Genomic DNA, 27,853 nt, shown 5'->3' on the forward strand with positions numbered 1-27,853 from the left:
TTCGGCAGAATATGCTGAATTTTCGGCAATACTGCCGAATTTCGGCAGCCGGGGCCGCTAATTTCGGCTTCAACTGCGAATATTCTCGGGTAACGGATACTACCGCAAAAATTTTTATCGTACACTATACATTTTGAATGATCTGACCCAACGCGAAACAAATTCAAATGAGTATCCATACACCCTACCTGCCACACCATCATTTCGTTCACCTCCAGGCCTTAATTTGATCCACGGTAACAACTGTTGATCCGGCACTCTGTCGAGGGGCTTCCAAGGAACGGATTTCCGCAAAATTTTCCATCGAATCAATCGTAATCCCCTAAACCTATAAGAAAAGGATACGACCCGCACAACACATCCACCCGTCTCTAATTTTCTATCGAGACATACACGATTGTATGCGAATCGGAAACAAATTCGCTTCAAAGCACTTCAAAGCATGTTGTGTTCTTTCCATTATTGCCCTATTTTCAAATAGCACCTCCCTCTTATTCTGCCGCACTATGGAAGAACGCCGTAAGAACATTCGAGAGTAGCCAAATTTCCATCGATAAAATGTTCATTTTTTAGGAAAGTTATGAAAATTTTCCCTTGAAAATTTTAGGACTTTTCGGAAAAATTGCGAGCAAAATTATCTGGAAATTTGGAAGAAAAATATTCACAAGCTTACCAGGAAATTCGTGTTTTATCAAAGGAAACGTTGCAACGCCTAAAGGTTCATACGGCGTTCTTCCTCAGCAAGGCAGTATTGTCAATGAGCTTTCATTACCGAGCGTATTTGACCATATTTGGCATCCATCCTGACGTGCTAAGGAAAAACGACACGTAAACCCTTGGACGATGCAAAATTTCTCTCTATAAACCATAACATTTTATGAAAATGTTATGAATTTTTCTCTGTAAACTTTCCAGAGAATTTCATACATTACTCCACCTATCGTACCGGAAAATTTCAAAGAAAAGCATCCGTAATACACCATATCAATAAATATTTAATCGAGGGCAATATGGTAACATTCGGATGCTTATACGGCGTTTTTACTCGGTGTGACAGCACCGTTTATAGCATCTGTCAGCAATGACAGATTCATACGGTAATACATCAATTTTTGTTGAAGCAATAAACACTAATCGCAAATCGGTTTTATCACGTTCTCTAAGGAAAAACGCCGAAACATTCGAATGTTGCGAAATTTACTTTCAGAAAATATTTATTTCTGAGGAAAGGCATGAACATTTTCCCAGGAAATTGTTAGACACTACCTCAAATTACGAACACGATTCGTAATAATAAGACATTTGGAATAAAATGAGCTTGAATTTTCCCCAAAATTCGTGTTTTGTCTGCGGAAATTTGGCAACGTCTAAAGGTGCACAGGACGTTTTTACTTCGCACGGTAGCACTGGTCTGCTACGCGCTGTGTAAACAAGGACTGCGACCGTAGCATACGTCAATGCCATTGATTTACTAACTGTCACTCCCCTCATGGATGCTCATATTCATTTTTAAAAATAACTTTTCTGATGCATGGCTCCTCGAGTCCTCGCTCATACACCACAAGTGATGTCACTTGTAAACTCTCCAGAATTCTCTCAGATATTGGAATGTCAACTCAACAAAAGTTCGACGTCACTCACGATCAGCAACAGGACTGCATTTGCAAAAATCTGTATTTTGAAGGTGAAACTCCCAAACCACACATCTCGCTCCTGTCATACTTCATTTTTAAATGGAGAACTACTCAACGTCGGTTCTTGAAAACTTCCCTGATTTTGTCTCCTCTATGCGAAACGAATTTTGAGAAAAGTTCGAGAAATAATGTTCATTCCTCCTTGAAAAACAAAATAGGAACACTCGTTTTTAAACACCGCAAACGAGAAACGAGATACGTTGTTAAGGTGTTCCAATATTAAAGACACTCATACATTTTAAAAAGCCCACTCTTGAAAATTCTGAACGACACTCCTAAGATGCCATGGTCTTAGACTAGACCTTAAAAAAATCACAATATATGGACGTATTTCTACCAAACAGACCTATGTGGAGGTGAGAAATATGGGGTGTGCTCCAGAAATCTGCGTAAGAAGCAATGTAAAAGTGGGCGTGATTCCTTTTGAAGAATTGGAAAATCGGGATTTTACATTTTATCAAACAGACCTATGTGCCAACTGAATGCGGAACTCATGAGCCGCGGACATGGCAAGAGAGCGTTGTGGACAGGGCTCATGAGTTAATGCCCCCCGACGAAGATCGCGCCCCCGCTCTGGGGCTCGATCATTGCCGCTGACGTCACTGGCGCTTTAATATTCTCATTCACTCTTACGGCCAGAGAACTAACGAGCATACCCCATATTTCTCACCTCCACATAGGTCTGTTTGATAGAAATACGTCCATATAATTACGTAAGCCCAATACTTCGGGTCAAAAATTAGCGGGGACCGCCTGGGCCAATCCGGGCGCGGGTCCGTCTTAACTGTCCCGGACCCCCACTGGCCGGAAAAATAGAGGGACCCCGTGCTCCTTACACCCTTTGAAAGATCGGTTATCCCGTTCGTCCCATCAGGAGATGCGCAATTTCTCGTTAATTCCGGGCGATTTTTTTTCGGTCAGCTGATAACGCGGCTGCCCGAGGCGTTTGTAGTCATGGAAATCCAATGGTCTGTTCAACTTAATAAAGCGACTGTAGAGCAATTTCCTAACTTTTCTCAGAAAACATATTTTATCCGGAGAAACGAGGCAACGTTGGAATGTTCATTCGGCGTCGAAACACAACATGGGTCTTTAAGCGCCATTGTTCAAAGCCGCGATTATCCTAACGCGTGTTCGAATGATCGCGCCGAACACGGTACCGGGTGCGGTCGGCGTCGAACTCATATCAGCGCCTGCAAGACTGCTGGAATACTTCTCGCATTGCGCCGAAGAGTGCGGTCGGCTTCGAGCGATTATTAGCGCCTACAAGACTGCCTGAATACTTCTCGCATTTCACCAAACGTAATGCGAGAGTTATTTGCGATAACTACTCGACTTCGGGTAAAGGTACATTGCTGCTAGCCGGATTGGAGGTGCATCACACTAAGAAGATGACTCGACACTCGACCGCGCTCCCTTCCCTGGCTTGCTCGACGCTAAAATCGCCGCAAAACTAGGACCACGCTTCATTTCTAATGACTGTTCCCGCCCGGTTTTTACCACAATTAAAGGGTAAATATGTATCTTGATTGCAACGATTCGAAAACTCGGACGATGTTTAAACGATGCAGGGATTCTGAGACTTGATGCGCGTAAAATTAATTTTAGATTGATAAAAAAAAAAGAATAATAATAATAATAAAAAAACCGAACTAAAACAGAAAATATCACGTCGACATTTTTGACGCTTATATTTGAGATCATTTAGAGAACTGCAGGGAAACTCTTCCAAAAAACTGTTTGTCAGCTATTTAAAAACGGTGATCAAAAATAGTACATAGAAAGTGGTTCATAACGTTGCATTCAGAGATAAATACGCTTTCTTTCGCGTTCAATGCAACCGTCGGCTTTTGAATCCATTCATCTCTGAAATAAGTTGAACATGGTTGTTCTACGATTTTTTACTAGTAGTTTTTTTTTTTTTTTTTTTCAGTGGTTGGCCACAGGCCCCTAGTCTAAGTAATAAAAGGATTGGACGGATTTCGTGACCTTGAGACTCCCGGCTCCGTCTCGCGGTCCTCCCGTATCCCACGCTTTTGAAAATTGGTCGGCTGGACCCCGCGGTGGCCGGCTCTTCGTCCCTCCGCGGGGTTTCACGGCCCGATCCTCCGGGGTGTTAAAGCCCTTGAAGGGTTTTTTTCGGAAAAACACTCCTGTCCCCTTCCGTCTTTTCGGCTCGGAATTCGGCTCCCGGATGCCTCCGGGCGGCCGGAGCTTAAGTTCCGGGAATTTCCGACTTCGGCCCCCGGATGGGCGCTACGCCTCGGAATGCCGTTTTTTCGACCCCTCGCTTGTCCCCATTCGTCCTCCGGGCTCCGTCTGTGCGTCGGCCTTGGGTCGTATATGTCGGATATGGTCGGGTTTAGGGATTCCGCCGTCCGGGGGGGGGGGGGGGGGATTTTTCTGTTTTAGGCAAAATCGCCCTGTCTCCCTCCCCGTCACCTTATATTTATACAATTTTTATATTACTTATTTATTATACTCAAGCGGGCAATAAGGCGAAGGCCCATGCAAAAAAGGATTAAAGAGTATGAGAATGCAAAACAGCACCGAACTGGAGTACACGATAAAATTGTAATCACAGAAAAAATAACCAACAGTGCAAACAACAAATTTTTATACAAGAAGATAGGAAAACAAGAATACATTGAAAGCGAAATAACATCAATTAAATAAAAGGACCAGGCCCTGCTTTATGGGTAGAATGTTCAAAAAAGATTAAATCGTCATGGTTCACCTCAGCTAGATGGGATATATAGTAGATTTCAGGATCTAAAACAGCATTGAATAAATGAGAAGATCAGGAAAAATTCTCAACGAGTGGTCTTTCAACTAGAGAAGAGAAATGAGAAGGCAGTTAAACTCTCTCTACAAGGAGCGAGAAGGAAAAAAATTGAAAAGAAAAGGTAAAAATCGAGTGTCCACTCAGCCGAAGATAGAAGAGACGTAAACGGGCCTAAACTGTTACCTAAGCTTTTTCCCGATTCTGAGCGACACCTCTTTGCCAATATAGTTAGAGCGGTGCATTGGAAGCTCACGCCTCACACCATCGCGCCTTCAGTTTTGCAGACGCAACACGGACATCCATCAAGTACAAATAGTTGTATCCCTGCGCCGTCATCACCGCGACTACCGCGATTCCTTTCCCTTGCTACATGTCCATTTTGTGTTGTTTCCGTTTGTCTCATTTGTATTGGTGCTTATTCAAGGGCTACGTTAGCAGTGGCCATTCGAGAAATCGTATGAGAGTGTGTTGGCATTGTCTTCGGCAACATTGCCGGAATTTACAGTAAAATGTGGTTCTTAACATGGATTTAAATGGGGAAATGTGCTGATTTTCAGCACTATCTGACAAAAATTTAAATTCTGCGGAAGAAAACATTTCGTATATTGACATACATTAAATAATTTTCAACTTCTTTTAAAATGTGATTCTGTTGTACGAATTTGCTTCATTCGATCAAGAATTTCAACTAAAAGTTCCATGCGTGGAACAACTTCGCTTTCTCACGTAAAAAAATCAATTATATAAGTCCTCTCCACTATACCGTGTGTTCTCCGCAGTTACAATCAGGCAACTTCAAAGTAATGACCAGGGTATGGGTAGGTATTAGATAGATCGGGTCTAGATTTTTAATCTTTACCCCACTTATGAGGGACCTCTCATTTGCAGCATTGCAAGTTCACGCCTCACGCCTTCGCGCCTTCAGTTTTGCAGACGCAACATGGACATCCATTAAGTACGAATAGTTGTATCTCTGCGCCGTCATCAACGCGGGTCATTTCTCTTGCTCTAGTTCTAGTTCTAGTTTTTTCATCGTGTTTGTTCTGTTACAACGGATCTTTACGTGCAAATTATTTCTGATATGATGTAATAAGTGTGTTTTATTGGTTTAGAACTGAGAATCTAAAATAACAGGGCTGACAGATTAAACGTGACTATTGCAACATTGCCGTGTTTATTTACGTTACATTCAAATTTTGGCGCACAGCAAGAATCAATTTCCTGCGCAGTGCACTATCGCTATTCAGCACATTTTTTGGTTTTAAACATTAAATTCCAGTGTAATATACCTTCTACGTCTTAATAAAGTCAGCCTCCATAAAGTAAAATCATAACTGCTATAGTCTGATCTACTTAGATCTTTCCAGAAGTTTTTATCCGAATGTGCCACTTACGTAGGAAGTTCGAAATTTCAAGGTTAACTGACTAATCACATTTCCTACTCATGCTAAAATTGTGTTGTGTAAGTGCGGTAAAAATTGTCTGAAATTTTTGAAAGAATTTGTGGAACTCTGGTTGTATGCACGTTTTCTCTGTTTATACACACGATGATTTTTTGATGAGCAATTCACCATGAGTGCAATACCTATGGTTTGTAAATTTGTTTTTCTTAAATTTGAGGTTATGTACCACTATTTATGCATTTTTTTTCTACTACATTTTTAGGTCCACGGGTGCATATTTTCAAGTAGCTGTAGCTGTCCACTGTCGTAACGTTTTATCAGTTTTTGACACTTAATGTGCTTAATTTGGGTGAATTATATCTGTTGAGTATCGCCGATGTTTATACTCGTACCTATCGTTCTGATGGATTGGATTTATTCCACATTTGTCGATTTGGCAAAATATTTTGGCTGTCAAGTAAGTAAGTACTGCAGGAATTTTGCTTTTGAAACAGTTGCACCAAGTGTCCTGCTTGCACTTACCCTTTCAAATGGCTTAAGCTGGGAAATAGTGCTGTGGTGCTGTGGCATGGGACTCCTCCGATGGAACTCACATCATGCAGGTGTTTACATGGTTTTTCAACTCTTAGGGTTTCTGCCAATGTATTGAATTCTAGTTATCACAAGGGAAGGAAAATGCATAGTATAGAGGGCATCTCCCAGTCCCTGTTCCAACACGTCCCGCATTTTGTCCTAGAACTCGCGCATCGTATGTTGAGATAAATGTCAAAAGTATTCTCTATGTCACTACTTACCATTGGTGTTATCTAACTGCATGTATTAACCTATCGATTGGTGCTAATTCAAAAGTAATCAGAGATTGACATCTGTCTCATTATATGAAGCGTGTCCTCTAGAGCCATTGTACATTTAATGTAATGGTTTGTGACCCATTGGGCTTTCCTTGGAACTGCTAAGACGGTCTCTTGATTTCCATATATTATTCCAACCATGCTAGCATCCTTTTCAACCAATATAGATCTGGTATCATACTCTACTAACGTATTTAATGGTGCATTATCCCCTGCTCTAAAATCCATTGGTTCAATACATAGAGGCATGTCAGTTGATCGCAGGTTTAACAGAAATCTGTCTAACTGCATTCAACATTGTCCAAGTTTCCGCCACGTTTTATTTTTTACTAAAAACTTACACTTTTGCACCCTTGACAACATGTTTTGTGCTTAAAATGCATATAATGAAGAACCAATTCCTTTATCCCTTCCAGTAAGGAACAACCCCATATTTTGGACCATCAGTAAATGCCTTTGACGAACCTCACCATATCAAAATCCTGTCTTTCTTGTTAAAGGCAGAACACGTCCAGCCAGGTCAAATCATCTCAGCTCCGGTTAAAAGAAAAATTTTACCTTATATTTCCTCCAGCATATGACTTCCCAACCGATCTCATTGTCCGTTCACAAGAAATTTGGCCCTTTAATCTCCTTTCCCTTGCAGTTTTTTCAGTGGGTAAATCATTATGAGTATTCTTCTTCATGGACAACTTTTAAGATAATTCAAATTCATATTTTTGTATCAGTCTTCCTTGCTTGATCTATTCATTCAAATGTGAATTGGTTTTTGTTTCATTCTCTATCATTTGATTATTTTTGTGAGGAATAAGATATGACCTCAACAAATTCTTCTATAAAATGCTTCTTATCTTAGTACACGACCATCCACAGGAAAAGTGATTATACTTGCTGCACAGAAGTAAATTTTTCTCAAGGACAGTAATGGTCCAGTTGGGTCAAAAAAATAGAATTTCAGAATTTTTAGCCCTGAAAAATTTCATATTATCAAAATTATTTATTTTAAGCTACAAAATTCGAACCTGCATGACTTAAGTAAGATTGATTTGACATCAGGTCTCTTCAAAGTCAAAGTGAGCGTAAGGTTTTCCTCCAAATAGTGATAACAATATCTCAGTTCCATATTTTGCCGGGGGTTTTTTTTTTCCACTGAAAGAAAGGGAGAAAATTTTGTGGAAAAATATAGAACCATCACCATTTTCGTTTTTACCGTAACTTGGTTTTAAAATACTTAGGTAATTGAAATGTCTCTAATTAACAAAATACTCCTTTTGTATAACAGATTTCGGAGGACCAGACTATTGAAAGTCATGAGGAGAGTCCCACGGGCACTCACCCTCAAGACGTGGACATCGTGGACTCGGAAGAATGCCTGACACTCAAATATTCACCTCCTGCAGTGGACACTATTATGATGTACTGTTGGGGTAACACAAGCAATGGTGAACTGGGTTTGGGAGGAATCGAAGAAGACAATGTTCTGGTACCCACGCAGTCTGATTTCAAGGAAGCACGCTATATCAAACAAGGTAGGTGTTGCAGAAAAATTTCCATGAGAAGAGGAACCTCAATGGCGGAAAATGCATGACTGAGATTGTTGTACCCTTGCAAAGAGAAGTGTTTTACTAATATCCTGGAATGTAAAACACTTAACATCATCAAGCCAAACCAGAGCTATGATTTTTTTAAGTTCTGTTATTCCAAAATTTAGTTTAAAATTAATCAATACTTTTAATGTTGAGGACTTTAATTTTTTCCATTTAATTTGCAACTATTCACCTGCTTTTGATAAAAAAAATTATCTCAACTGCTGGCAAATCATTCTTTTTTCTGTCAAAATTGCCATGTTGATAAGCCGATACTCTTATCGAAGGCATATATTAATGATCCGGAAATTCAAATGATCTTCTCTGTTTCAGTTGCTTGTGGAAGAACTCATACGCTAGTTCTTACCAATTCAGGACAAGTTTACTCGTGTGGTAACAATGACCATAACCAACTAGGCCATTCAAACATTCAAACCCGTTTTCGTAAGTTTTGTACTCTAATAAATAAAAAATGAACAGCGCCAATAACTACCTGTTTGTTGGTGCCAAAGTAAATAAAAGGGTTATAAAATGTATCAAAGTATACTTTGGAGAAAATCTAAAGTTTATTTTATTGTAGAATTGATGATGGAATCGAAGATAACAGAGTTGCATCAGTATTGAAGAACCTAATCATGAAGATGCCGTACAATTGTTAGTTGGTGAGATTCCAAGCTTTCTGAATGAGCAATGAAAGTAAACTCTAAAAGCTTTTGCGATTTAAGTTAAAATGGTAAATGATTCCTCCCTCTTGGAAAGGTTTGAAGCACACTTGCCAGCATTGTTCGCATTTCGAGAAACCAAAATGCTTGAAGTTGAATCAGGCTAAAAATAAATGATTTAACAATCACTATCGGAAAAATGCATGAGCAAAATCTTGTTGGAGGATTAGCGTATATTTAGTGTCTACCTGTGCAATCTCCTCTTTTCACTCAACATCGTAGCAGTTAGAAAAGCAGAAACTCTAAAAAATTCAAAAATGAATGCAAGATGTGCATCACTCATAGTTTTTCTCTTAATGTCTTCTCAATATTTTTAAAACTCTGTGGGTTATGTTTTCAGAACTTGTCAATGGTTTAGATTACAATGTAATAACAACTATAGCTTGTGGTGAATGCCACTCTGTTGCGGTCAATGAATGGGGACAGCTGTACGCTTGGGGATCAGGTCAATTTGGTCAGTTAGGTAAGGTGATATCTATTTTTCTTTGCAAATTGTGTAGCTCAAGCGATCGGCGCCGATTGCAAATTGTGTAGCTAAGTCTCAAGTTTCTCAGTTAACTTTGTCATATTTTTCAGTTATCTCTTGAACTGCATAGGAAAAAGATGTGTTCAGTTTCAGTTAATTTTAAGGCTAGAGATCAGTTCTCAACCCCTGCAAGATAATTTTCTCTTTTTAAGGTTTGATTCACCTACGTGAAAAAAAATCTGTATGTATGACACTTCTGAGCCACACTTTTCCGATGTATCCTAAGATAAGATGTTTGCCAGTGTGCATTAAACTTTTCGTTCAGCTCTCTCATATAGATCAGTGGGACGATTATTGAAATGCTTTATTTTCTCTAAAATACTCAGCAATTGTTATTAATTTGTTCTAGGTAATGATGTTGATACTCAGGAAAAACCTAAGATTGTCAAATCTTTAGCCACTCATTTTATCGTTCAAGTTTGTTGTGGTTACCGACATTGCTTAGCATTGAATAATAGTAAGTGCATCTACCTATTAAACTTTTTGGTAAAGGTAAAACAGTTTATTTTTCTTCACATAGTAACTTTTAGAAGCTATTTGACCTCTCAGAAAATGCTCAAGAGATAGAAAAGAGAGGAGAGGTATTTTTTTTTTATATTTTTTGTTCAAAAGTTTGTATAGAAGATGTACAAACAAATCATCATTCAACAACAAAGTTCCATTCGGCCTTAACTTTGTTAACTTACTGTTTTCACAGTTGCTTCAATGACTCATAATCGGTCTGATTTGACCCGAAATAGTGTAATCACACCTGACGTTGCCTTACCTCCTCTCAACTTTCATGTTTCTTTTATGTAGCAAAAACCTGAACAATATTCTGCTTCGATTTCATGTGTTAAGTCTTCATTATGTAAGGTAAATTCTTTGAGAGTTTGAAGGTCTCATTTTACCTCCTCTTGTAAAAATATGAAATAGAGAAAATTGGACTAAATTTTGCTACTAGGAAATACAATTTCTGGCTTATCCATAAAAACACATTTGTTCTCAGGAATACTACTGATGCATACATTGTTCTCAAACTTAGCCAGAAATTGTAGTTCCTAATTGCAAAATTAAGTCCAATTGGGCCCTATGAAATGCAGTTGGGTAGATCCTGGTTCAATCCGTCCAGTTTATTTGAACTACAGTTTAGCTATCAGAAACTACACTTTATGACCCATCCGTAAAAGCACTTTTGTACATAGGGAAACCAATGATACATACATTGTTCATAAACTGAGCCAGAAATTTCGGTTCCTAATTGCAAAATGAAGTCCATTTTGAAAAGCTTATCAAAAAAATATGCAAGATCATTTCTTGATGTACTGAAATGGTTTTCTTGGTGTTTTCTAGGAGGTGAACTTTATTCTTGGGGTTCAAATCAGTACGGACAATTAGGTCTCAATTTATCCACAACTGAAAGTATACGAACTCCGAATCTAGTTGAATCTTTGAAAGGTGTACCCATCGCATTCATTGCTTGTGGAGGTTTTCATAGTTTTGCAATAACTAAGTCAAGTAAGTGAAAGCCTATTTATTCTATATTACTCTTGTTAAATTATGTTGTAATTCAACTGCCACTTGAGAAGTATTCGCAAAGTTTTTTGGCTTAAATGGCAGACTATCGTATTTTTTATCAATCATAGCAAATTTGGTGAAATGCTATTCTGCAAGAACAGAATAGAATTGCTAAGAAAGTATGCTGTATTGCCTTTTGAATGTTACTAATTTTCCCTTTGTAAAAAATGTGTTTTTCAAGAAAGTAATTCTTTTTTTCCTCAAAATTTGCAGATATTTTAAATTAGATTGCAAACAAAATGTCTAAAAAATTAGAAGAAAAATATCCACAACTTTCTCAATAAATTTGTACTCTATCAAATAAGATTTGACAATGCCCAAAGGTTCATACAGCAGTTTCCTTAGCACAGCAGTATTGAACTCAAAACCATTACAGATCACTGTAAAAAACCTACGATTTTCCCCTTTTGTTATTGTTTTTACGTAGTACTCCATTAGTTTGTTCCTGTGTTCAAATTTTAAATTTATTCTCTGTAATTTTCATATTTTTTTATGCTGCCCAAATATTTTATAAGAAGCTATTTTAAACTGCTCTATAAAATGTGTGTACTGCCCAAAAAATCAAGTACACTTTTTTATAGTCAAAGGTCAAATTGTCAATTTTTTTTTCTTATGGAATTTCAAGATAATCAGGAGTCATAAGTGTCTTCTGTTAAATTCGATTCTGGTTTTCAAGTAGGTAGATTACCAGTTATCTGTTTTAAAATTGAAGCAAAAAACAGAACCATAAGAGGACTTCAACCAATAAAATATTTTCACAATTTTCTCATACATTTTTGAGTGATGAACAATCAAGACAAGGCACAATTCTACATATTTTACATTAATATCTTTATTTTTCCAGATGCGGTCTATGGCTGGGGGAAAAACACTTTCGGTCAGTTAGGTATTGATAGTGAGTCAGATCGATTAATTTTTCCCAGACAGTTGAGAACATTGCGTTCAATTAAAGTCAAATACATAGCTTGCGGTGAAGAGTTTTCTGTGTTTCTAACCCAGGTAATTAATTTTAAATCCTTAAGTTGCGTTTTTTCTTGAACATCTAGGTTGAAAATTTGGATCGTTTATCTCTAAGTAAATGCATCAATGTTGAAAAGCTAAAATATCACAAAACATGTCAAACAAAGAAATTCGAAGAAAATCTTTACAAGGTGTAAATTTTCCCAAAACATTTTTGTTCAGTCACACTGTACTACCACTGAACACACAAACTTTCAAGGACTCAACACTCACTCCTAATATCGCAACTAGAGACAGAAAACTCAGCAGCCTCCAAAAAATCGCCTGGAAACTATTGAGTGTGTACTCCCTCATAATGTATAGATATAATATATATAGATAGATAATTTTAAAGAATGTCACCAGGGGATCATGGTTCTAACTGCACACTAAGCTGAATCCTTTCATCTGCTGCTTTCACATTAATGTGAATACTTTAATTTGCTACGTACTTTCTTTCTTTATTTTTATTTTTTTTACTATCATATTTATTTGATTGAAGCCCCCATGTCTACTTATTTATTTATTTTATCAAGGATGGCGGTGTCTTTACTTGTGGATCTGGAATGGATGGTCAGCTTGGACACGGAACAAAATCCAATGAAATTCTTCCAAAAAAAGTAATAGATCTAATGGGTAGCGTTGTAACCCAAGTGAGCTGTGGAAGGTACATACCCTAATTTATTATCCTCGTCACATTAGAAATCAACTTTATTTATTATAAATGATTATAATAATTTGTAGCATTATTTGGTCAAATTATTATCAATTATCCTAGGATTAAAAGGAGCAGTTTTAGGAGACATCTGCTCAATCATCAACCAAATAAATTGGATTCATCTGTTTGCTTCTATGTGAGACCTTGGTGACTTACCATGGGTTTGAATGAATAGAATACGTAATGATATCACGTTTCAAGTTGTATACAATTGAAATTTTAATCATCATTGAACCGATCAACTTTGGATTACAGAATTTTAACAAAAAAATGAAGAAACTGAATTATCATATGATATTCATGTTTTGATTTTAATCACAACGTCCATTTTGATGAAAATAGTGAAAGCTGGTACTTTTATTATATTTTAAATACAGGATTATGATAAAATGGACGACTTGCCTTAAAGATGGACACAGCTGGTTTTCAATCCTCAGGAGACCATTGGTTTATTTGATTAAAGGTTAGACTTACTGAGCTTGATTAGTGGAAGAGTAATTAGAGGACGCTTGATCCAAGAATGAACCTCACACTAATGATTTTTTTGCAAGATAATGGGTCTCTGCCTGTCCTTTATGTATTTTGTCTTTCAATTCTAGACGGCATACTGTTGCTCTGGTCCCATCTCGAAAACGCATTTATGCATTTGGTCTCGGTGGAGCTGGTCAATTAGGCAAAGCTATTAAGTCTGCTACCTCTCCGCAAGTAGTTACTGGTCCTTGGTTGACAACCTCCAAAGCTATAATACAAAATAGTGAGTCATTCGTTATGAAGCGCATTTATGCAGGAGGCGATCGTTGTTTCTGCCTAGTCACGAATAATCCTGTGAGTACTTTTGCTTCAACTTTATTTTCTCTTTAATGAACCATGTCTTTGGCAAGATGGAATTAAAATAAACTTCTATCTTAATTTAAAACATTGCAAAGGACCTTACCCAAAATTGACTCTTTTTCAACTTCAGCCAGATTTTCAACATTTTTATTCTAAATTATGTACTCCAAATATGTATCAGTAATTCATTGCGTTTGTTACTATTAACAAACTAAATGCATTTGACCATCAAAAAGTAATATTGTCAATGAGTAGTTGAAACTCGATGTAAAAATCTACCAGCTGCTTCGGTATAAGTAGATCTTCTGTTTTGATGTAGTTTGTTTGTTATTGTAAAACTTTTCCAAATGCTTGAGGCCTTCTTGTTTTTTTAAAGACAAGGTCATAAAATTATTGCCAGAAGCATAGCGGCTATTATTGTAACATAAAAGCTCCATATCAAGTCAATAAGTGATGAGTCTAACTTGGCTTAATTTTGATTTTTCCCGATTTGGACAGCTTTAAAATTGTGACAATGAAGAAAAAAGGCAGATAGTGTTTTTTTAGAATTTCATTTCCTGGAAAAGAAAGTCCTTTCTCCTCAGCAAGACTAAATCTTAGCTTTTATTCTTAAATTAACAGACAAATGTTCACTCTTCATTCTTCAACCATTGCTTCTTTTTTCCTCACAGAGAAATGTTGAGCCTGATGACTTACGGTTCCTTCCAGAAAACACTCAAATTTGGAAAATTACGCTAGCGAAGTTACTTGAATGCACGCTCGTGAAATCTGATGAAATTGTTGATCAAGATTTACTAACGTATGCTCTTATTTTAATTTTGTTGTCTCTATTTTCTTTTTTACTCCTCTCTTTAATTACTTTCGTACGTATTGAAGCAGTTTCTTTTGAGACATGAAAGAAGATCTGAGGTTGCAGATACTGGATAGTGACATATGCACACCTTCTATCCGCTTTTTTCCTCTTCAACACTCTGCTGGTAAAAAGTAAAAACTTCTATTTTTTTGAAGGTCCCTTTTTAAGATGTTGCTCCTTTAACCTTTAAAAACTACTACCCACACCTTTTAAATATATACTCATTATTTCTAATTTTATTCACAAGTTCTCCAACAAAAAATAGATTTTCCTAATCTTTACCAACAGAAATAAAATTGAAGGATCTAACCCATGAGAATGGTTTAAAAGTCTCCTGGCAAAAGTAAGATGTAAAGCAACTTTTTACTCTATTTTAATTTTAAGTTTTTTTGCTGTTTGTGAAACCAAAATTTGTCTTCTAAAATTCTGCATTTTTACAACAGGTACCTGGAAACCGTTTTAAGCAGTATGCCAAGTATAAATTATTCCTTTTTGTTGGCGAATGATGGACATTTCAACTGCACTTTGTTAAACCATGGCATTGATATATTTTACACGATTGACTGTTTCAATACAATCACTAGGATAGAGAATTCTTCCATATCTGAATTGGTGAGTTTTGGAGATTCTCGGTCAGTGTTGAATTTTTAAACAATTTTAAATTTTTAAAAAATAGACTAGGTGAAGTAACTGGCCATTCCAGTTAGACCTTGATTTATCAGATTTCAAGAGACTGGCGAATCGAATAGTTAAACTGCAGAATCTGGTGATTTTAATCAATATTACCGCTATCAAATTGTGGTAATTACCGCTACCAACTTGTTTAAATAAAGATTCTAATTAGCTTGAAGCCCTTGAAGGGACTGGAAGATGGCGTTAAAGTGCGAAATCTGATAAATTGAGGTCTTACTGTAATCACTTGTTCTGTGAAAGGGCTGTTAACATCCCCCACTATCTACGTTACATAATCATCGTTTTATGTATCATCATCTAAGAGCTGATTCCCTCTTTTGACTTTAGCCTCAGTTGTCTAATTCTGAAAAAAAAATATACTTTACATAAAAGAAGATGAAAAATTCCAATTGGTTCGTCTAAAAATTGAGCTGTAATTGTGAATTAAATTCCAGAATAAAAACGTTTCAGCTCCATATAGATTATTTCTCCATGATACGTACTGGTATTTCATTGCCCCACAAGATCAAGGGCATTCCAAAAAAAAAAAAAAAAATTCTGGAACCGGGCATCAAAAAGAAATGTGGGGCGGTGAAACAAAATTATTGCATTCCTCCGTATTTGGGGGGGGGGGGGGGAATGAAATCTGTGGGGCTTTGCAGCGATACCCTGTTCGTTAGAGGGAGCACTGTCAAGTGTATATAATAAAGTGATGAAGAATGTCATTGAGAAGTTTCTGATGATTTTGATGGTGTCCCATAGCAGTCTGAGATTATCAAGCCAGTGATACAATTTGGGGGAATGAAACTCTTAATTTTTTTGGCACGGGGCTATGGATAATTATTTTATTCTCCCTCATAGTGCGGGGGGGGGGGGGGGGTGCAAAAACTTTGTTTCATCGCCCCGCACTAAAATTTTTGTCGCACTGCCCTCTGCATAGTAACAGATTGTGTTTCATGGGGCAATAACTTGCAGAGCTTAAAGAAATTGATCATAGTGGATAACTCTGAACCTTGGAAGGTCTTATTAAAACGAGAAGAAAGACTCAGGGAGAAAGTTAGTTTAATGAGCTTATTTTTTTTCTTGTAGTCTATTTTCTGAGGATATCCTTTGAAATCTTGGTTACCAATATTGCATTTCTCTTTTCAGATCCTCACGTCTTTCTGCAGCATCATGCGTTCTCTACCAGTCCAACCACTGGACTTCGAAGTACTCCGATTTTATCTGATCATGCCTTTTTATCATGAGTTTGACAATCCCAAACACCAAAATCAGCTGCAAGTGCCTTTTGCTGAAGCAATTTTAAACTTGAGAGACACACAAGCAGAAGTACTTGGTGAGTGTAGATCAGAGAAACTAAGTTCCATTTTTGCTACCATTTGGATTTACAACTTTTAAATTCGACTCAATCAATGAATCGAAAGCATGTCGTTTTATTTATTTTTTTAAAAGAAAGTCTTCGAAAGTGAAATCCATATTATTTGCCTTATTTCCTCCTAGATTCAGTGATGGGCATACTGTAAAATCAAGAGCACCTTGTAATGTATTGATAGTGAAATAAAAGAAATCATTTGTCCCAACGCCTCATGTTGTAATTGAAGAAATTTGCAAAGAAATTTTTATAATTACAGTTAATATCCTCTTCTCTTATATTTTATCAAGAAAGGTGAAGCAGGTTTTAATCACATAATGTTTAGTTGTGAATGCTCTGGAATGAAAAGTTTCCCAGTAAATTGAACGGGAAAGAAAACTTATCGAGGTTCGATAATCTAATAGTTGTATTCTTAGTGGATAATGGTGATATGCTGAAAATGTTTGGTCTTATTTTTTCAGGTTATTGGTATCGCATGATGTCTGAAGAATATTTTGAGCGGCTAATTAGAATTTACAAAATAGTCGTTTCTGATCAACTTCATCGCATGAATAATCTGGTCAGTTTCTCATTAATACGTATGCAATTTGACTATTTTTTCAAATACAACAGAATATTCTTTAGCTGAGCAGTCAGTTATTTTTCAACTGCTAACCCTTGGAAAAAGTGTCTAAACAAATTTTTAAAAAAATAGCACCTGACTCGAAATGTAATTACTCTCCAAAGGAACTTCCCGTGAAGATTTCTGCTATAATCCATTTTTGTAGTTTTTATTATATTTCCTATCTTATTATATTGTTGAAACATCCTCTGATCTTCGCCAGCATACATCAAGTAGATAAATTAGGGGTACCCTTAAATTAAGTCAACACTAAATTTACAGGTTTTTTAGAACCTTTTCCTCTCTTGTAACGCTCCTTATCACTCTGTGTTAACTCCCCTAAATATAGCAAGATGTCAGTCTCAACAGGTCCTCCCTCAAGTTTGGAACTTGCTTTGAAAGTCACGTCAAAGTAATCCATTGTGTTTATGTTGCTCTGCAGTACATACATAAAAAAGAATAGAACCTTTCATATTCAAAGAGCAAGAAAAAAACAGTTTTTAATTTTATTCAGGTATGCGTCATGCAAGAATTTTGTCAAATTATTCAGTGAATAGATAAGTATCACTGCAAAAATCTTGCCTTCTGTTTAGTAGTACTTAGCAGTAGCAGAAATACCTACTGACGACCTTGATGTTAAATAATTTACAGATGGTCCCTTCATGTTATTTCAAAATATCTATCAGTTAGGTTGATTTCAATTAATCAGTTAAGATTTTTTGGTCAGTCATCAATCATTATTATCTGCTTTTTAATTAGAATTGGAGCAAAGCATTGTACGTGGCTGTGGAATTCCTTGCAAAAATGAACACCCTAAATAATAATCTCAAAGTGCCTTATTCAACATTCTACATCCCAGAATTAACTGAAAAAGTCGACATCATGGAAGATTATTGTCAATTTGCTCTCAACCCTAACAGAAGGGTAAGTGCCCAATTCATATAGTTGCTTTTAAATAATTATCATGTGTCTTTTTAGAAGATTGACCTCTCCTCTCAGCCGGGTATCTGTTGGAGACTATTCTTCCTTCACAAATCGTGACTGAAGATTGGGAACTTTGTATAAAAGGGCTGGTCACTATAGCTGTAGTGCAATATTACAGTGCTCGCATAGTGCATCAAATCTGAAAGTGCAGTGCTCAGCATCATTAAGTGGCTTCACATTGTACGACACATAGTACGTTCACAAAACATAGTACGATAAGAAATCTGCAACGTTGCAAACCAAGATATGTGGTCTGGTAGTTTTCTGAATGTTGGTAGTATCATGAAGTATAACGACATTCCAAATGAAGTAGAGAATAAAATTCTCTCTTCAAAGTCTACGTTTCTAATTTGCAGCCCCATATGAAATACAAGTAATACCAGAACAATAATAGAAAATAATAATATGTAATAGGTAACAATAATAAATTAAAATAAGTTTTCAAAGAAAAATACAGAAAATGAAATACTCTCTACAAAGTCTCTGTTTCTATTTTTCAGCCCAATCTATTCTGCCAATACCCATTCCTATTCGATGCACAAGCCAAAACTACAATTCTTCAAGTAGATCAACAAATTCAGGTGAGTCATGCTTCCCCTGTATTCCTTACTTTTCTTTTACATTCAATTTATTCTCTGACATCTGCTTTAGATTTTCCTCTTTGCCACCACTTTATTCCCAACCTACCTCAAAAACAATCACCCCAGAGCTAAGAAACGCAAAATTGTGATGTTCATGTCTACAAACGCCATAAGAAGACTTACCAACTTTTTGACTGAAAAGATACCAAAAAATGTCAAACCATACCAGAAATCTACCGTTAAAAATTTTTTTTAAATCCGAAGCTAAAAGTTTAAAAGTTGTATCGTTGGGAAAAAGTTATTCTGTGTTTTACCTACACGCCTGGTTCTGGTTTTTCGGACTCCACCTACATCTTCTACCAATACAAAAATAGAGTAGATCATTTCCTGATTATTCTTTGACTACCAAAACCAACCAGAAATGAGTTCCACTGAAAACTCAAGTTTCAATTATTTCAATGACTAAAACTGCGCTTCTCAAAAATTTATCTCCATATTTCAAGGTTCTGTTCTTAGTATACTGTGACATTTCGACTGTTAAACTGTAGGAACGCGTATCTTTGGAGTTTCTGAATATCTCTGCTTGCATTTCATTTCATCTAAGGAGAACAAACAGTCTTTATTGCTCAAAATTTTCAAAAAAGAAGTTTTCAAGAACTGATGTCAGGTATTCTTCCATTTTAAAATTAAAGCAAACCAGGAAGTCTGCTACATTGCAACCAAGATTTGCATTCCTGCTGTTTCACCAAAACTGAATAATCTTTAAGTTGTAAGATTTTCCTAAGTTTTTTATGCCATCAACAACACTAATCAGTACATCGTTCAAAAATAAAAAGCATGCCTCAAAATCACCATGAGTTCATGAATTTTATCTTCCTGATTGTTTCTAACTATTTTTTTTTTTCTTGTATGGTTTTCAGATGCATTCTGCAATGACTCAGGCTAGCTATGCTGCTGCAAGGAATCTATTTTTCTCTTCCATGAATTCCACACCCCCATTCCTCGAGCTGCTTGTAAACCGAAACAACATTATTCACAGTACTTTTGAGGCACTTTCTCATTACTCAGAAGCAGACTTCAAGAAACCCCTCAAGGTAGTTTCTTTATTTGCTTTTTATGTCGTTATTAAAAGTTTCTTTTTAAAAATACTTTCTATATATTTTCCACTCTTGAAAGGAATAAAATAGAATCTCACATATCTAATTGAACGTGGTGGACAGTAAAAGTCAGACAATGATAATTGTCAGGTACCTAACTACAGCTAAGCAAACCCCAAAAGCTTTGCTTGTAATTTTTGCCAATTCAATATCGGTTCTTACTACTGATTTTTCTTTCTTTCTATTTTAGGTTACGTTTTTGAATGAAGAAGCTGAAGATGCTGGTGGTGTGAAGAAAGAATTTTTCATGCTTATTTTGAGAGAGATTCTGGACCCCAAGTATGGAATGTTCCAATATTATGAAGAAACTAGAACAATTTGGTTTAGTGAATATTCTTTTGAAGATGAAACAATCTATCGTTTAATTGGTACGTACTCGTTCTCTACAGTTTGCTTTAGCTGTAAGCTCGATTACAAATGAATTTGACTTTCAAAAATGTTGATGATCAACAGATGAAATTCTTAAAATTAAAAGAGGAGAGGTATTGATAAGGGCCGTTTTTGGGCCCACCTTAGCTGGATTTCCTCAACTTAACGATTTTTTACTCATTCTTGCATTCTTGATTTGACAGAATGCATCAGGATTTGGTCAGTTCTGGTCTCTTTTCAGGTCTAATACCGGCCTAAACATGGGTCTGAAGGCCGAATTGGAGAAAAATGCAGGTTTGCAGTTGAATACCAAAAAATCTGCATTTTTCGTCAAAATCGGCTCTTAGACCCATGTTCAGGCCGGTAGTAGAACTGAAAAGAGAGCGGAAATGACTAAATCATAGTACATTCCGTACAATATAGACCTCTAATTAGCAAAAAAGCGCGGAGTTGAGGAAATCCGGGGTGAGTCCAAAAAAGCCCTTATCGATACCCCTATTTTGGATAATTGTTTCTCTTGCAAATAATTGTGAATCTAAAATCTGATCAAGAGTTTTGAAAATTAGCTATCCCTTCATTTATGTGTTGATTTTCTGTTTTTCTCACAGGTCTGATTTGTGGTTTGGCCATTTACAACTTTACAATCATTAATTTACCTTTCCCACTAGCTTTGTACAAGAAATTGCTGGAGGAACCAATTGGACTCCAAGATCTGAAAGATCTCTCACCTCAAATGGCTAAGTATGTCCACCTTTTTGCCTAGATTATTTATTCTTTCCAGAGCCTGTCTTTAATTTTTGCTCCCCCCCCCCTTTTTTTTTAATCATTCCACAATGTTTCTAGGCATTTAAGATAGTAGATGATATTGACTGAATGTACAAAAATGACCAATTTACGTTATAAGATTGAATAATTACAACATATATTCAAACTGGAAGCATCTGTTACTGTCCACTCTAAGAGACCATGACTTGAGGTCGAACTGTTGAGGTAAACAGGCAACAAACATCGACCTCAAGGCATGTCTTACACAAAGTGCTATCAAGTAATACAGCTGGTATCAGCATGCCTCTTAAGGCATAAAAGAAGCATTCAAATAAATAAAAAATATAAAATTAAATTAAGTCGGAATATTCCAATAAAATTATTCTTTGATTTTTAAAACTGGAAATTTTCCAGGTTAGAAACGCAAAAAAGTAAAATAAAAAAAATAAATAAATAACTACAAGAGGCAAATACATTTTAATAAATGAGTCCTTTATCTCTATAAAAAAAAGTTTCAACTTCCAAAATACCTGTAACTTGTAACGACTTTTAAGTATCCCTAAAACTAGCATCTCTAATTTTAGCTAAGTACAAGTAAATTTTTCTGGGAACAAGTTTTTTGCAAACTGATTATCATTACTTTTACAACCACTCCCTCAGTTATCACAAATAAATGTCTAAGTATGCATTTTATTTTTCTCCTCTTTAGGAGTTTGCAAGACATTTTAGATTACAAAGAAGACGATCTTCAAGATGTGTTCAGTTTAAATTTTGAAATCTCCAGAGAAGTTTTTGGTGAAGTAATAGTCAAGCCTCTAAAACCAAATGGTGAAAATATACCAGTCACCCAGGAGAACAAGTAAGTTTCTTCCTTTTTTGTTTTATTTTATCAATGATCCAGCAAGACCTTCAAGCTCTCTTGCAAGTAAGGTAGGCTAATATTTTTTTTGGTCAACCTTAAGTCAGGACATATTCTCTTTGTTTGAAGGACTATGCATACAATACCAAGAAATTCAGCGTTGGCTAGATTTCAAGATTTTTCAATATGATGTTCTGAGGAACATCCAAACTCCTGTGTAAGATGAGCTTGCAAAATCAAACTTAAAGGGAAAATGTAAAAAGTTTAATAAAAAAGAATGCACCTAAACATAAAACAAAAAAGTAGTTTTTACTTTAGTATCCAATTATTTTTTTCTGCTATTTACCCACACTATAAGCAAAAATGTCTATGACTCCAAACGTAATAGGTTTCTGTGACATTTTCTCCATGTACAGGTTTTCAATTGGATCATTTTCTTTTTTTCCTTCTCAGAAATTTTTGAAATTTGCCTCTGGCAAGTTGCTTAAAGCTGCTCTTTTTATCTTTTTCCGTGTTGACTGAGTTTTTTTTCTTTCTTTTTTCATTTCTGATCGTTTTCTTGTTTTTTTTCTAGGAATGAATTTGTTGACTTGTATGTAGACTACGTCCTGAACAAATCTGTGGAGAAACAGTACAATGCATTCCATACCATGTTCCATAAAGTGTGCGGTGGTAGAGTTCTAAAGCTTTTCCAAGCCAGTGAATTAATGGCAGTAGTAATCGGTAAGTCCCACGCTGTATAAGCTCTTATACAGTCTCAGACGTCATCAAACTTGGCGTTATCAATTTTAAAGAGTGGATATGGTTAAACACTAGCCCTCAGCGTATTATTTTTTGTAATTTTTTTTAGCTATTTTTCCCTTTTTACGCCTTACCCCAACATGATTATCGATGGACCATAAAAAAAAGAGAAAACACACCTACTCGAGGTAAATCCAGGTGCTCTGTTCTGTGTATAATTTTCAGTCTGGTTAATCTTGCTTAATCTAACAAAAACAGATTGATGTCAGCATTGTGAAGATTTTCATCAAAAAATTAAACAGCAGGGTGTCTATGGTAAAGGAAAAGTATTTACGAGGAAAGCTCGGATTTTAGGAAGTCAGTACCAAGGCACATGGAGCGTATGGACTCTCCATGAAGATATATTTAGAATTTCTGCAATGAACCTGAAAAAATAACTAAAGTGTTTGATGAAAAAATTACATTCAAATTTCTTCCTTTCGGTTTCAATTTCTTTTCCTTTTCTTACCTTTACCAACAAACAACTCTGATTTGTTTTTTGTCTACTATAGGCAATGAAAACTATGACTGGTATCAGTTAGAAGAAGCAGCAGATTACAAGAATGGTTACACCTCCAGCGATGAAACAATTCGAATGTTCTGGGAAGTTTTCCATGCCTTACCCCAAGAAGAGAAGAGGAAGTTTTTGTTGTTCTTAACGGGTTCAGACCGCATCCCCATCAAGGGAATGAAAGATATTAAGGTAAATTTTTAGCTTTTCGTTAATTTCTAATTTCTTAGTTTTTATCCCGTTTCTTACTTTTACATCAGCTTAGAGTGAACATGACCTAATGATTTCTTTGTTAGTTGATCTTGTTACCATTGTAATCTTTGCTTACAGTTTATTCCAGGTCTTCCTCCATTTTTACCCGTGAGCTTCACCTAGTAAATGTTTAAATGCCCTTTTTTGCGCTTAGGTTTTTTATTTGTAAACTGTGTAAAATAGTATTTATTAGAGTTGGGCCGAAATGGATTTTCCGCGTCACCGGATACGGATATCGATTTCTTGTACCAGATAATTTACCAAGGTATCCAGCTGGAACTGGATAATACCGGATCCGGATAGTGCTGCTTCGCGTGAGAAAAATCTCCTGATTTTGCACTTGGGATAAGAGGCACACTGTGTGTTACACCACCGGCACCTTCGCACCGGCAACCTCCATATGTTTCAATGATATACTATAAGTCGCCCCGCTAAAACGAATATTATAAAAAAGGATTGGGCAGATAAGCAGCATGGCTTTCATTGGCTTCATGGTGTGATGGGCGAGATGAATCTGTTGTGCAGAAAGAGAGATATCATTAGGAATGTGCCTAAACAAGACAATAGTGGAAAACAGCGCTCTGATGCTGCAATAACAAGCTGCGTACTGCGACATATATTAATTGCAGGGTTACACTTAGACTAAAAATATTACCAACAGGGAACTTATGCACATGTTGGTGGCATTGTTTTTTTTTTTCCTCCTTTCCACCTGCCTCTTTGTCTTTGAAAGTGAAACACGCGGACTTTGGGAGTTAAGGATCACGTTGCAATCGTGTAAATGTGCGGAAAATGTCCTTAATCCCGGTGATAACAAGTTTCAAAAAGTTGAACAATTACAATGACTACTCAAAGTGCGCCGGAAAATGCCAAAATATCACCAAAAATTTCTCGAAATTTTCACGCTGTAAAAGCACTATCCGGCGGGTCTAAAAACCGGATATTGCGATTATCTGGCCGGACACAGATACTCACGAAAATCGTATCTGGCTGGATAATCTGGCAATCTGGATTATAGCCGGATATCGGACCCAACTCTAGTATTTATATATATATATTTTTAAATACAGTTTCTTCCAGATTTTAATCCTATTTTCTAATTTCTAGGCTTCCAGAAAAATAGTTCATCTGTTGTAATTAGATCTTTGTAGCCTAATTTCTAAAACCTCATTGTCTATTTTTTTTTTACAGATTATAATCCAGCCTACAACTGATGATAAATATCTTCCAGTGGCCCACACCTGTTTCAACTTACTAGATTTACCACGATACAAAACCAAAGAAAAACTTCGCTACAAGTTGTTGCAAGCTATTCAGCAAACAGAGGGCTTTTCTCTCGTGTGATCGATGGTTGATCGTCTCGCTCAAGTTCCTCGCATCTTCAGGGACCTGTGTATTTCTTTGAACTTGTTGCCTTCCGCCGAAAACCTCATTTTGTTGTATGTATCTAAAAATTTTCACATATTAGTCAAGTTACCCATTCGCAAAGCTGTGACCTGCTTTTTTAGATTATGCCACAGCTAGTGCACAGAAGTAGGAAGTGGCTGAAGTCATTTCTCAGCGTAAGTGATACTTGAGATAGCACTAGTTGCTGTTGTGACTCTCCGGCTGTGGCTTTTTGTTTTTTCATTGTGCATTATCAATTGTGTATCACACGTACCTTTTCTAGTTTTGTTTTCCTAGTAAAAACTGAAAACTTATTTAAAATCAGTCTCAAAGTTCATTGTATCTTAGAATCAAATATGTATTTTTTTTTTTTTTTTTATCCCTTTCTTGTGTTATGTATTTTCATACTTAAAAAAATGGGAAATGTCCCTGCGCCTATTTAATCATTGATGAAAGTTTTTCTGTAGCCTCATGTTAGTTTTGCTTTCTTCTAATTCGGAATGTAACTTTACTCATATCTCCATTACATCTTTCTTTCTTTTCCCCCTCTCCTTTCCTTTTCTCTTCATTTTACTCAGTCTTTGTACCTTTTTCAGAAAAGTTAATAACTTCTCATAGCAATCTCAAATTTCAACAAATAATTAAGGGAGCTATGTTACAGGTAAGACTGTAAGCTGATGAAATCATTTAGTTTTCTTTCTTAAAAACCAAATAAAGCCTATAATTGAAAGCAGTCAATTGCAGCACTTGAAGCCAGAGGAATGTTATCTGATGATACACTTTTTTATTTAGGGCTTGATATTTTACATTCCAGCCTCTCTCTTGAATTTAATTGCAATAGTCAAAATCCATCTAATGTTCAAAGTGTCACTCACAATCAGTCTTAAATCTGATAAGTTGATGTATTCATGAACTTAGCTCACCTTAGCAGGGGTAGGACTTGAAACCATTGTCGTTCCTTTATTACAAAAATTGTTGCTTTTCTGAACGTCCTCTCACTTTTTTTTCTTTTGTTCATTACTCCTCGAATTTTTAATGTTTCTAAGAGTTAAATTTTTATTTTACGTAACGAATCAATCGACAAAATTTAAAATAGAGCACTGGATATGGATCCAAATCAGACAAAGGTTTAAATTACCGAATCAATTTAACTATCTTTATGTGTGCTTCCCAGTTTGATCCCCATATTTACTGCCAGCTTGGCATCATATGATGGTGAACAAAAAGAAATAAATTTAACCTTTATCTGTGACTTCAGGTTTTTTCTTTTCAAATTAATTTGGCACTGAAGACTCCGCCATTAGTCAATAATCAGCGAGTAGTTCCTTGAAAATAAGGGTCTTAAAAATTTTGAAGCATAAAAAAGGCTGACTAAAAATTAACCATTATATGATGTCAAAAACATTCCATTAGGTCCTCTAGAGGATGTCTCATCTGACTTAAGAAATTCAAGCAAAATGAATCACTGAACAAGTTTAATTTGAAGAATTGAGAATGAATAATAATACATTTTGATTTTATGCTCCAGCACGTGTTACAATCCTAAACCAAGAAGAGTATAGTGTTCTTTTCTGTGATTATGTTTTCCGACGGGCTGTTCGTTGTTTGTTACTTATTTAGTGTATTTTCTTAGTAAGAATATTTTTATGTCTCCTCAGAAAATGTTACTTTTCTTGTGACTGCTGTCAACGGAAATTCTAATTTATTTCTTTATTGTTGATAATTTTATTTTTCTACTAAGGTATGTTTTAATGTGCTTTTTTGAAACGCCTCTAATCATTGTTCCATCTCATCTTAAAAATCTGCATTGAGAAATCAGTTTTTTAAAGAATGTTATGTAAAGACGTTACTTGTTTTATAGTAGTTGATAGGGACTAACTTATCGTACTTGTTTGAAGCTATCAAAACATGTTTTTTGCTTGTATTTACTGTAAAATAAACAATATTTTTTTAAAAATGTTCCATCCATTCATTTTCAAGTGTTTAAAGTATGATATAGAAATATTGAAAGATTAATCAAGAATTTCGAAGTAGCCAAGGTTGAAAATGTGATGATAGCAGCCTCTATGTACTTACAGCTCAGTAATCATTGGCTCCGAATTAAAGACGGAATACTAGTTGACTAGCCCTATGAAAAAAACATCTGAATTAAAATGAAAAAGTCTATCCTGATGAAGGAAACTGGAAAATGAAAACAGAACTAATTTTAAGGCAGAGCCCTAATTTTAAGAAAGCCCTTGCTCTAGGTCAAAACAAGATGCCTAAAATAGTAAAGGGATGAACAAAGAAAGAAGAGACTAATAGAAGAAGGAAGAGAGAGAGAGAGAGAAGGGAAGGTACATAGATGAGGGAAATTATAAAACAGTAAATAACAAAACGGAATTCCCTCCAGATGACGATGCACCTACAATATTTGGTTTTCATGCCAACAGCAATAACGACCACATCCAAAATTCAAAGGTGGGTCGAAAGCAAGTCGAAAGGTGAGGTGATACAAACGTAGGGTCAAAATTCATCAAGCAACTAGGTTTTGTTCTTGACACCAGCAGAGCCAGGTCCGGACTTAGGGCGTGTGCAGGCGTGCGGCGCACACGGGCGCCAGCCTTTGGGGGGCGCCACGAAAGAAGAAGAGAGGGAAAAAAGGGGGGAAAAGGAAAAGGAAAAAAAGGGAAGAAAGGACAAGGGGAAAAAAGGAAAAGGAAACAAGGTTGGGCAGTGAAAGCAAGGAAGAAGGGGGGAAATGGAAGGAAAAAGGAGGCAAGAAAAGTGAAAAGAGAGTCCGCGAGGAAGGGGGGGGGCATAAAAACCATAGACAAAATATAAAGAGAATTGCCGTCTAAAGGTAAATTTTCAGGACAAAAACTCCACCTGGTCCATAGACGGTCAGGCGCCCCTTGACCCTAAATTTGCAGCTGTACAGAAATACAAGAGTAGGCATGTAGTAAGGGGACGCCATAAATCCATCGAACAGGAGCCGATATAACATTTTAGGCCACGTCCGCCATCTTGGCTTTGAGAATTTTTAAACATAGTAAAAAT

At 36.2% G+C, this 27,853-nt stretch overlaps 2 protein-coding genes across 5 annotated transcripts in view; one reads left to right on the forward strand and one right to left on the reverse strand.

The window, feature by feature from the left end:
• LOC140224009 (uncharacterized) overlaps nt 1-365 on the reverse strand; it is a 60,618-nt gene extending 60,253 nt beyond the window's left edge. Inside the window, exon 1 of the mRNA XM_072296840.1 lies at nt 189-365. Within this exon, the coding sequence (XP_072152941.1) occupies nt 189-203 (15 nt within the window). The 5' untranslated portion in view covers nt 204-365. The remainder of the gene's footprint in view (nt 1-188) is intronic.
• Nucleotides 366-5,680: 5,315 nt separating this feature from the next.
• LOC140224012 (probable E3 ubiquitin-protein ligase HERC4) lies at nt 5,681-26,774 on the forward strand. 4 transcript variants are annotated; one of them, XM_072296858.1, is made up of 22 exons: nt 5,681-6,069; nt 8,016-8,262; nt 8,653-8,763; nt 9,382-9,504; nt 9,917-10,024; nt 10,900-11,064; nt 11,969-12,123; nt 12,660-12,790; nt 13,441-13,666; nt 14,344-14,471; nt 14,969-15,137; nt 16,347-16,533; nt 17,031-17,128; nt 17,930-18,094; nt 18,655-18,735; nt 19,656-19,829; nt 20,083-20,260; nt 20,870-21,002; nt 21,736-21,885; nt 22,460-22,608; nt 23,178-23,368; nt 24,620-26,774. In XM_072296858.1, the coding sequence occupies exons 1-22, from the start codon at nt 6,052-6,054 to the stop codon at nt 24,770-24,772; spliced, it is 3,240 nt and encodes a 1,079-aa protein (XP_072152959.1). In that variant the 5' UTR covers nt 5,681-6,051; the 3' UTR covers nt 24,773-26,774. The 4 variants fall into 4 exon arrangements, with proteins under 4 accessions (XP_072152959.1, XP_072152954.1, XP_072152966.1 ...); XM_072296853.1 differs by lacking the exon at nt 5,681-6,069 and adding an exon at nt 6,111-6,339; XM_072296865.1 differs by lacking the exon at nt 5,681-6,069 and adding an exon at nt 6,113-6,343.
• Nucleotides 26,775-27,853: the final 1,079 nt, after the last annotated feature.

Source organism: Bemisia tabaci, chromosome 1, assembly GCF_918797505.1.
Source record: "Bemisia tabaci chromosome 1, PGI_BMITA_v3".
NCBI lineage: Eukaryota > Metazoa > Arthropoda > Insecta > Hemiptera > Aleyrodidae > Bemisia > Bemisia tabaci.

Coding starts and splice junctions, on each gene's coding strand:
- LOC140224012 (XM_072296853.1), top strand. CDS start 6,259: ATGTTTATACTCGTACCTATCGTTCTGATGGATTGGATTTATTCCACA. Junction 11,065..11,968: donor TTTTGCAATAACTAAGTCAA/GTAAGTGAAAGC, acceptor TTATTTTTCCAG/ATGCGGTCTATGGCTGGGGG. Junction 13,667..14,343: donor GCCTAGTCACGAATAATCCT/GTGAGTACTTTT, acceptor TTTTCCTCACAG/AGAAATGTTGAGCCTGATGA.